This window comes from Madurella fahalii, assembly GCF_045866475.1.
Source record: "Madurella fahalii IFM 68171 DNA, scaffold_4, whole genome shotgun sequence".
In the NCBI taxonomy this organism is placed as follows: Eukaryota; Fungi; Ascomycota; class Sordariomycetes; order Sordariales; genus Madurella; species Madurella fahalii.
Window position 1 is genome coordinate 1787051 of NW_027263974.1, and position 11173 is coordinate 1798223.

General features: G+C 52.4%; 2 protein-coding genes across 2 annotated transcripts; one reads left to right on the plus strand and one right to left on the minus strand.

Moving 5' to 3' along the window:
* Window positions 1–1999: 1999 nt before the first annotated feature.
* Window positions 2000–4857, minus strand: MFIFM68171_07522 (Proline-specific permease; the record flags this gene model as incomplete). Its single annotated transcript, XM_071062942.1, has 14 exons — window positions 2000–2212; window positions 2335–2545; window positions 2615–2703; window positions 2765–3266; window positions 3347–3455; window positions 3516–3557; window positions 3619–3646; window positions 3703–3768; window positions 3843–4020; window positions 4093–4219; window positions 4287–4441; window positions 4516–4532; window positions 4596–4623; window positions 4706–4857. The coding sequence occupies 14 exons, from the start codon at window positions 4855–4857 to the stop codon at window positions 2000–2002; spliced, it is 1917 nt and encodes a 638-aa protein (XP_070919043.1).
* A 1852-nt stretch (window positions 4858–6709) lies between these two features.
* Window positions 6710–10270, plus strand: MFIFM68171_07523 (WD domain-containing protein; the record flags this gene model as incomplete). Its single annotated transcript, XM_071062943.1, has 5 exons — window positions 6710–7336; window positions 7428–8009; window positions 8111–9097; window positions 9208–10020; window positions 10088–10270. The coding sequence occupies 5 exons, from the start codon at window positions 6710–6712 to the stop codon at window positions 10268–10270; spliced, it is 3192 nt and encodes a 1063-aa protein (XP_070919044.1).
* Window positions 10271–11173: the final 903 nt, after the last annotated feature.

The window sequence follows — 11173 nt, forward strand, 5'->3', positions numbered from 1 at the left end:
TCGGCAGCCAGCGACGGAAGGGGGGTGCGGGTAGCCGCGCCCGTCTGTTTAAATGTATATTACCGAGAACGTTCCACTGGCACAGTGCATCCTGAAGGCGTTTCCAATTAGATATGGGCATGTTGTTTTCCAATGATGCGCAAAGTTTTCACCGCCACGCTATTATTCTCTGCCTGATTGTCCCTTCTTGCATTATTGATAACGCCAGCCATAGGCAGGTGTGGATCTGGTTGTCGCTGGTGGGGGCCGTACGTCCTAGGGGTACTTGTTATGGCATCTCCACCGGGCTTGCTGCGGTGTTGAAGACATCCCGGTTCCTCATCCGAGATGCGGTCGTCGGTCCGTTGATAGTGACGTATGACGTATCTTGGAGCAACATCAACTCCTAAATGGGTTGAGCCAATAGGTCGATGGAGAAAAGCGCACTTCAGTCCGGAAGACGGACAACAGGATTGGTTGTGTAGAAATATTTCATGATGGGGCGCATGAATTACTGCATCCTCGCTGGGAGGGCAGTGCCATAGGTTAGTTGCAGGACTAGTCGGCTCTCTCAACAACTTCCAGACCTCCCACCAAGCGGAACACCCGTCCTCCGAAGCTGGTTCCTTGAGCATGCTGGGAACTGACAGTATTAGAACAGGCATAGGGACGTATTTCCTAGCTAAGCTAGCCCGTAATCACAAGTCCATGGTTATAGCGGTGATTTGGGCCCATTTGTCCTAGTTGGTTGAATAGCCACAAACGCCGACTTACCTTACCAGCTACCACAACTCGCACTATTGGTATATACTTGTTGTACACGGAGTTCATAGGATCTACCTTACCTACTCAAGCAAATCAATATATGTCATCATACCTAACTAGTGGGTAGTTGCTATTGGGTACGTATTCGTATTTGTTGGCTCTTTGAATGCCAAAGCACTTTGAGCACCAGTAGTTGCTGTATAGTGAAGTTGCAACGTATAAAAGAGGCCGCCGGTGAGCGGAGCATATAGGTATATCAAGGGAGCTGGTCAGAGAAAGTAGGCGAACAGGGCATGACTTGGGGTTAGGGCACGAAGCACAATGAGAATAAGCCCTGCTTACAGACATTGTATACATCACAGCGGCCAACATTTTGTCCCCGAGACACTCGCTTCAAGGCGGAGTTTGAGAGCAAATAGAAACCAATATGGTGGTTACAGCGATCGGGCTCACGCGATGCTGCAGTACGCATATCGTGACGTTTATATTGGGACCTTGGACCTTGATTTACTACACGCTGTGGAGACATAACGTCTTAATTGTGCCTCGAGTATCATCTGAGCACGTGAACCATTCGCAATCTTTACATGTCAATGGTCCTGGAATGTGGAATAGCTCGCTGTCATAATTCCCGGTGACAAACGGTACCCGGACTAACATTTGCCGCCGCCACCGACAGGTTATTCATAGCTAACAAAGCCACACTAGAACTTATGCTACGAATACCTCTCCGCCGCCGGTGCACGCCTTGGGCCAACGTCTAGCTTTCTGCTATACGGCCGTTCATCGCCCATGTCCCATGCGTTCAATTTTTTTTTTTTTTTTCGCCGCCATCACCGCCTGAAAGACAGAGCAGTAAAGCATGTCCGCGAAGTTTTCCATGCTAACCAAAATGAAGCTAAGCTAACCGCCCCGGGAAAGTACAACGTCCCCAGCGTATATCGACAGCGTTTTCAATACTCCCATACATAGACAAGCGAAATATACCTAACGGTCAGCAGCGTCTACCAAAGTTAATCAGCAGGATGCCCAGTCCACCGCTAATAAAACAATGCTTTTAAAACGCTAAATTACAAGCCCTGTGCCCCTTGGGTACATATTTATTCACCCCGCCCAGCAGTACCCCCACCATCCCGAGGGAAATCCAAACCACCTCCGTTATTAGAAAAATTAAGCCATTACCGCCAAGTTGGGTATTGCAAACCGTGCCAGCCCATGCCAAACCAAAGAATAGAAACTCGGAGCCCCAAGCGCCTTACTTCATCCATACCCAAATCCACTGGACCAAAGTATACAAGTTCTCCCTTGTAACCCCATTGTCTGGGAATTCGAGCCTTCCCTTTCGCTTCAAACTACCCGCCTGTACTGTGTTGCTCAAGTCGCCAGATTTATCGGCCCACCAGTCAGCGAAGCGCAATCTGTGCTTGCGAAGATTATAACCTAGGATAAGCAGCACGAAGACAGGTATCTGCATCCGATACATGTTAGGCCGGTCCTGTTCATGAATTCTTTGAACGGAAAGGGCGGGAGTGGAAGATATAAGGTGGCGTAGTCTGCGAAAAGCAGCCACCGGAGAAGAGAGGGACTTACACCGATGTACGCGGCCACAAATTTGCGGACGTTGAAAGGATCAACAAACGCGCCGACTCCATTGAAAAATATCAGGATTATGCAAGCAACAAGGCCATAGGATGCCTTCAACCACTGGCCATGAGACTTGTACGGGTACAGCGGGTTGTCTCGGTCGTAGCTCGCTGCCTGGGACTCGGAGGTGTTCCCGTACAGTTTAGCATTTTCGAGTCTACGCGTCCACAAGCTGTCAGCTAGACGCCCGGCTGCCAGGAGTACAGCGGAAGATAGCAAGACCCACGTTCTGAAAAAGAAGAGATATGTCGCACAAATGGTTGCATAGACGATGAGGCATGACACGGTACAGTTGTTTGCAAGCTCGTCCAGCCGCTGCAAAGGATACAGTCAGTACGACCAGAGACGCTAGATGAGAGGACTACACTATACTCACCGCTCCTGGTGCGCCATTGCGCCCCATATAAGCCAGCATCATGATAGCCCCTGTGGCCAGGACCGACCTCACCGGCACGCCTGAGCGACATTGTCGCAGGCGTCTCGTGATGAATTCGGGCCCCGTCTGGCCTCGCAAGGCAAGTGTATGCAAAACCCTAGTCGCGATGTACATGGAGTTGATAGCACAAGTAAAGGCCGAGAATACGAAGACGGCGTTGAAGAAGTGGGCCAGCTTTGGCAAGCCTGCCTCGACAACGGCAATAATGAAGACGGAGCGTGCGCTCACTGACGTCGCTTTGCCATTGATGAAAGGGTGGTCCATCGGCACGACGAACGATGATGTTAGCATGGCGAGGGAGTATAGGGTGACGGCACGCAGGTTAATTTTGCGGGCCGCCATCTTCATGCTCTCAACGTCGGCAAGGGCCTTGCTTTCTGCCGCCGTTGCAGCAACAATATCCATGCCGATGTAGGAGAATAGCACATTTGTGAATGTTGTCCTGGTGTGCAAGCGCAGGTTAGCAGAAAGGTGATTCGCCGGGGGTGGTAGTGCCATTGCGGAAGAGGACGGCCGACGCACCAGATACCCAGAAGGGTTCCAAGGGAGCCAGTGATGATATGCTTGACCTCGAGGTTCTCGTCCTTGGAAGTGTAAACTTGGTTGAAGAACGAAAATGGCGTGTTCCAGTCTTTCAAAATGACATTAGTTTATGTTGGTTTAGCCACCCAGCACAAGGAGGAGTACGCACAGCGCGTCCCAAGCGGCTCCGTGTAGTATGCTCCTTCAAGCGCTACGCGGAAGATTTATTAGTTATCCGGGCCGTTGAAACACCCGAGGGGAAGGTCACTAACGTTGGATAATCGATAAGAAGAACATCAACTACCCAGTGTGTCAGCAGGGGTACCTGGGTTGGTCTAGCAGCCAGTGAAGTGTACCATGATGAGCATTGTGATGAACATCAGCTTGAAACAACCGAATATGTACTCAAGCTCTCCAAATACCTGCGGAAGGTAACAATCAGCATCACGCGAGAGACGAACCTCATGCCCCATGTCGCTCCAACCAGCATACGTACCCGAACGGGGAGCATGTTGAGCAAGACCACCACAATGAGAAATACAGTGATCCACACGGCATTGTCGACGCGCTCGCCGACTTCCCAACTTAGGGAGGTTGTCCCATCTTCGTACCGGAACTTGATCGCATTCGACACGGCGACCAACTGCTCACCGGCGAGGACGGCGTATGCAAACCTTTTACACAGTCAGTAGTGGACACCAGGCACCCGGGACGAAGGATAAGTAGAGAAAGAACGGGATCCTAACCAGTACACCCAACCGACAGCGAAGCCGACACCACGGCTGACGAAGCGACGGGAGAACTCCATGACTGGAGCGTTGACGGGCATGAGGGCAGTCATCTCGCCCAGGCAGCTGATAACCGACGAGATGACTAGATTAAATAGCGGCATCAGCACCCGGCTGCCGTATTATATGGGGTTAGATAACTAGTGGCTCACCTGTTCCCATGAGCACGTAGCAGACGACTGCGCCGCCCGGTCCGGCACCGGCGAGCGATCTTCCGGACCCTAGAAACAAACCTACACGCAGCGCATAAGCCAATGTTTGGACGATATCCAGGGATGCAGCATGGGTCATACCATTTCCGATGGTTCTGGAGAGGAAGAGAAACGGTCAGTCAAGAGAGGCCGAGGCAGGTGGACGAGTCTCGCTAAGTAGAGTGCTCACCCAGAGAATGCAATCATCTTCACGTGCGAAATGTCCAATTAGTAATTGCATTCCCCACGGTAAATGGATAATTATCTCACGTTGATGTGCCGCTCATGCAACACTCGCCTGTTGTTATGCGAACACACTAGTTAGCAACATACTGCAGCGATCGAGGCGTGGCAGGCGACGTATGGAAAATTCGCATTACCATAGACTATCTCCACGGAACTCGCGGCGGTCTTCCGGAGCGACCGACTCGTCGAATCCGTGCAAAGTTGCCTCGCCATCGGGCTGCGGGCTCTGGTGGCCGGGGTGTGGAAAGATTTGCGGGTGTAAGGCTTCGGGCTTCTCGTAATCCATTGTCGAGCTCGACATTGACATGTGCGGAGTTGTGGGTTAACGGAGCCGCAGAGTGGCAGACAACAACAGCACAAGGGGCACACACCGACCGGGGCGGGGCTGGGGGAGAGATAATAATTATATGCATCGCGACCTCCTGCATGGGTCTCCGCCAGCCTCTCGGCGCTGCCTCGAGAGAAACCCTGCGATACCTGGTACTGCACTGCGATCAAGACCGGCGGTAAAAATAATAGCTAATCAGATGGCGAGACAGCCCGTCCGACTTGGCCAGCCACGCGGGGCCCTCCTCACTGCCGAGTTCAGCTCGCCGTCTCCTTGCATGGAAAAGTGTGGCGGAAGGTGCGCCCACCCCTCATCTCGACTTCTCGCGTGCCGTTACCGTTGATGTGGTGCGGGTAAGGCGAGGGCAATCGGCGGAACAATGGCCCATTCTTACCCCTGCGCCTGCCACATGCATGGCTTCAATATGCAAACTAGATCAAGTAGATGTACCACAGTATCGGGCGGGCAGATAAGCCAGACATTGGCGGAGGGAGAGACATTAGGGACGTTGCCTGGTATGTGCGGCAACGGTTGGTCAGAAACGCAAGACATTGGACTGAATGCGGTGCGCGCACTGCATACACCGACATACACTGCAGCTTGCATCGGGCCTTCATCCCAGAATGTCTACTGTGTGAAGTGGGCTTGAGTAACGCGGTTGCCCATCGAGAGGGGATCCAAGACATCGATGAGACAATCATACCTTCCATGTGTAAGGGTGTCGTGCAAAGGAGGTCTGCTTTGGCCCTTGGCTGAGCACGAGGCAGGTAAGCAGTCCATCATTAAAGGGTCGACGCATTTCAGGTTATGGCTCATTCTGCTGCTCGTCTGCGGCCAGTCCAAACAGCCACGCCGGCACAACCATCGGAATCCGCAGCCACCTTGGGCGGGCATGGGGGAAGGGTGGCCCGGATCTGCGCGGGCACTTTCTGACGGTTTCCTTCCCCACCGCTAGTGTAACCTTATTTTGGACACAAAGCTTGGCTTCCCCTTGTCGTTCCCCGATGCCTCTCCACGATTGGCCCGGGCAGCACCCCACCTTCGACAGCCACCGTATCCCGCACCGTTCATCGAGTGCCGTGCATGCTAGTCCCGCAAACGCACCTATGCGGTGCCTATGACTCGGCTACCCGGAGATCCTGTGGGGCTCAGCCACTCGCTGCTCGAGATCCGATTCTTTCCTTTCTCGTGCCCTAGCGATTCTAAGTAGCACTTCTCGCAAGCCAACCGGCACTCAGCCACCGTTGGCCGAACAGGCCAAGCTGCCGCTGGCGCGGCTGAGAGCCGATAAAAACAGTCCCCCTCCCGGGCCTGCGTGCCTTTAGTTCAACTTGGCTGAATTGATGGGGGAGGACGAGGTTTATTATGGATGTAACTTGCGTTGCTGCTCAAACCTGGCACCGCTTGCCGCTTGTCGGCACGCGCAGCATCCATCCCTCGACAAAAACACGCAGACCAGAGTCCCGGGCGTTCTGGGCGCCACCATTCGCTCCAAATTACCGCCGCCCACCACTGCCTACCCTTTGTGCCCCTCCCTACTGGCGGGCTACTGGTACCTGCCTACTGACCCACAAAGCCGGCAAAAAGACGATTTAGAAGAAAAGTTACTCACACGAGGAGGCAAGAAATACACATAACAAGAGACTGGAGCAATCATCGGGCCTGGAGCACCACACAGGCGGTGCCCCGCAGCAACCCCGCAGCCCATATCGACACCTCGACCACACGCGAAAGCCACAGCAACCAACCCAGTGTCTACCGAGCATAGCGCTGCACCTTATCGCAGGGGCGCGCCCCGGTGTCGCGTGCTATGGCCGCCCCGACGCCCTCGTCGCTCTTCCTGCGACTAGCCAACACATGGAGGCATCTAGCCCTCCGCAGCGATGTCGATGACATTGTGCTCGAGCTGCTCGGCCGTTTCTCGCTCGAGAAGATCTATGCTTGCGCCAATGACCGAGAGGCCTACCAGAACCTTGTCATCGCTCTCCTCTCCCAGCTAAAGACCATCTTCGATCTCCAGCGGTTAACCATCCCGGCCGAGAACGCCCATGTGGGCTGGTATCTCGGCTTCCTCGTCAGCTGGGAGGTGGCGCTGCGCTCTGTCGAGTTTATCCTCCAGGTCGTGACCGAAGGCCGCGAGAGCCTGTGGGAACATCGGCAGCTGCGTGATAGGTACCTGGCCGAGTTTCTCCTCTCGGCCCTCCGCGTCCTCACGCTCCATCCCAAGGCGCCCACGAACCAGCGTGCGAGAGACCGTCGTGACCGCTTCGCGCGTGTCCACGGCTCGCTAGAGCAGGTGTTCGATAGCTACCCTGGGCCCAAGTCGTTCCTGCTCGAGGTGTGTAAGGAGGTGACGTACCAGCTGCACGTCGACCCCGACACGCTCGGCCTGCCTATGAAGCTGAGGTCTGAACTACCGAACCTGGCGTCGGAACTGGTACGCGACGCGGGCCACCTTTTTCTTCTGCTTCCTCTAGCCAGGCATGTGCACGAATCGCATCCCGGCCACTAGCTGACCCGATGACTAGTATCCCCTCGCCCCCTGCCTGCAGCCCGATTCCATCTCCGAGCTTGCGCCCTACGGCGGCTTCGCCAACTGGCTGGCCCAGTTTCTGGCGCTCCGGGACGTGTCACAGTTTGTCGTTGCCGCTTCCATACAGTATGCCGCAAACAGAGAGACTCGCGATGTTCGCCTTCAGGCCTCGTCCGCCCGGGCGCGGAATGCTGTTCTGACAGCCCTTGACAACCTACGTATGCCCCCTAACTTGTCCAAGGTGGACATGGTGGCGGCCTTTAGCACCATTTTCCGTATTATACTCCCTGATACGCTCGATCTTTCACGGCGCGACTTGTCCGGACCCCGTGTTGACGAGTGTGAACTGGATGCTCTCGACGCCCTCTGTACCAAACTCAAAGAGCGCCAGGTCATCCATCGCCTTAGCGATAGGGAAATGGTGCACAACGTCTCGCAAGTAGTCAGGAACATTCTTCTGCAGGACGACCCCGGGGCCCGGTTTGCTCCCGCCCAACCGGGGCTGTATGCAGTGAACTGTCCCGGATGCCATCTGGCTGGAGCCTCACAGCTCAGGTCATCCGGCTTCAAGCTTCCGGTGCGTCTCTTTCTCCCCGTTCTTGGCTTTGTGGCGCGGTTCGGAATGGCGAATCCGCGGACCGCGAAGTTGGCGAAGTGGTGCTAATGTTCCCCTCCAAGTCCGATCCCGCGGGCGAGTCCGAGATGCGCCTTCCGCCACAATCGAGGTGTCTATATTGCAATGAGATCATCACTCTTGCTCGCGAGGTGCCACTCGCGAGGCAAACGTGGGAGTTGTTAGGGCCTCTTCAACCAGACGCAGACACAATCAACGTGGAACGACATCTCCCGACCCAGTTCCAACTCGGCCCACCGAAACCGGAGAACACAGGCTTGCTCCCTCCTGGCTATACCAGCATGTCTGGCACTGGGATTGAGAGATCGCGAGAGCCTGTGGTTTTTGCCCCTCCGCATCCTCCCAAACCAGCGCTTGGAAGCCCCACATTCATGGATTTGCCTGGTTCTGCGTATCCCGGGCCGGTGTCTCCCCAATCTCCCAACCCTTATCAGCCATCCATACATCTCCGTAGCGAACCCTCCCGTCCCGATGTATCCGTCGATCAAAAGAGAAAAGTCATGGAAGAAACAGAACCCACCTTTGCCCCACTGGACCAGAGTTTCTTGACGGAGCCGCCGCCGTTCTCGCACGACTCTCCGGGCTTCCGCAGGCAATTAGCTCCAGAGGAAACACATTTGATCCATACCCCTAGAACCGTCCCGTTAGTCACGTCATCTGAGAAGGGAAAGTCCAAATGGAGGCTGTTTACTGGTTCTAAAAAGGCTCCCGCGGTGACTGCAGCGGACTCGAGTTCACTGTCATCCACAACGTTGGAGGGCCAGAAGCTCGATGAGGTGTCACTTTCTGCACTCCTCGGTACACAGAAGTCACATTCGAGAGGGAAACCATCCAAGAGTGTCAATGTTCACCTCTCCCAGAGCTCCACGCTCGCTTTGTTTTGGACCCAGCTCGTGGTTCACGTGTGGGATGTTGGGACCTCACCTCCCACTATGGTGCGAGCTATCTTACCGGAGAGCACATGCATTCTCGCTGCTGTAGCTAAGGTACACCTGGCTTACATCATCGGTACCAGAGACCAGAAACTTACGGTAAGTTTACCTCCCCCCCCTTTTTTTCCCCCTTCCACCGGGCTTATCGAATAGGATCCTGCACCATATTTTCTGTCTGTGGTTACATTCATTGACAAGGCACTTTGCAGTTGCGGATCTTGAACTTGCTACAGCCGTCAGCGCCTGCGGTCGAATACCGCATACCATCCTCCCTCTGGTGCAAGAGCATTGCGATCGATAGGGAAGAGAATTACGTAGTCGTTGGGTTCGAGAACGCTACAGTCCGCTTCTTCAATGCACGGACCGTAGAGCAACCTCGGGAAGATCGCCTTCACGCCTTTTACCACCAAGAATGCAAAAACTGCCCTTCCGTGGACACGCTGTCCTTCTCTAACGACGGACTCGTTCTGCTTGCTAGCACTAGAAATCCGAGGACCGGCCTCATACAAACGTTTTCCTGGCGTTTCCCCTTTCACACATTCCAGGAACTCACCTTGTGCCGATATCCCGTCCCGCTTCACGAATCCGAAGACAATGGGGTCTCGTCAGCGATATTCCGACCCGGTCACAACGGTGAAGAGAACCTGGTCTGCATAACGACTTGGACACAGTCTGGCACGCCCATTTTGATCCAGCCCCAGGATGGGCACAGGAGCGAAGTCAGAACAGACATCTCTAGCAAACAGAGCAAACTCGGCAACCGGATACAATGCGCGGCGTTTTCTCAGTCGGGGAATGAATTGGTCATGGTCAATGACAAGGGTCACGTCTTCCAGGTCTCCAATCTTAATTCTAGCCCGATGGACGTGCGTAGGATTGCATCATCCAAAGAGCTGACAACGAAGTCGGATTCGTTTGCCATGTCATTCATGAGCTTCTCTGATGAAGAGCATGTTGTGATTGCATGGGCTGACTCGTCAAGGGCAACGGGCTGGATTAAGAAGATACCGGTAGCGTATAGGGTACGTTCCCCACTTTGTGTTCCACTCTCCTATCTACGAACGCTACTGACAAAATGTTGGTCCCCAGAGCCATTTTGGCGCGCTGGATACACCAGGTTTTGTCTACGATGCATCATCCTTTGGTGAAACGGCAGAGCTCATAGAGCCGCCTAGACCACCAGTTGAATTAGCTGCTACAGAGAGAAGCCTAGCAGTGCCAGAGAGTAGCAATAAAAACCCGAAGAAGTCACTAGAGCTATTCAACCAATAGCACTAGGGATATAGAAATAAACCAAGAAACTGTAAATTAAAGTATAATATAATGGATTTTTAAAAAATAGGTATAATATAATTATTTTCTATACTAAGTTGTATTCTAAAATATATAAAGTAATTGGGATCTTACTAATGCATTTACCTTATCAACTGTATCTAGAAAGCTTTAAGCTAAGTACTTTTTCTAACCTAGGAGCTAATATATCAAACATTTAAGACTATAATCTTCTTAAAACTTCAGAAGCTAAAGTGATATAAAATAGGCTAGAACTATACTAACTCCAAGAGTCCATTGAATAATCCTTAGAGAATTATTTTCTATATGTTCTAGAGTTTTATTATATAATTCGTAATCAATAACTCCTAGAGTATTATAGATAATTTTGGAATAGGTACTTTATATATACTAACATAGTATATACAAATTTGGTAAATGTTATCTAGATTCGAGAATATAGAGATAGTTCGATATTAAGCGTTAATAAGATCTATAGCCTAGATAATGTAATCTATCTAACTCCTAGCTACTGTCAGGTGCAGGAGGGTGTCAGGTGCAGGCGGGGCACTGCCAGGGTCAGGGGCCTATAAATTACCGGCTTCGCCGGAAGTTTTGGAACGTTCAGAGTTCAACACTGTCACCTACCACCTCCTTAGAAGCGATAGCTGCGCAGACGCCGCTCCTTCAATGCGAATCATCCTTTCACTCTCCTTTTCTCACAGCAATCCCAATTTTCGATCTGACAGCTACCCTTACATTTAAACTATCTCAATCTTATCAAAAACTAGCTATAACACTAGGATTAATAAAGATAATACACTAGGTAAATTAGATATTATAATGTAGCTAAATTAACTACAAACTCACTTAATTAGTTAAAGAACCTAAATTTTATAGATA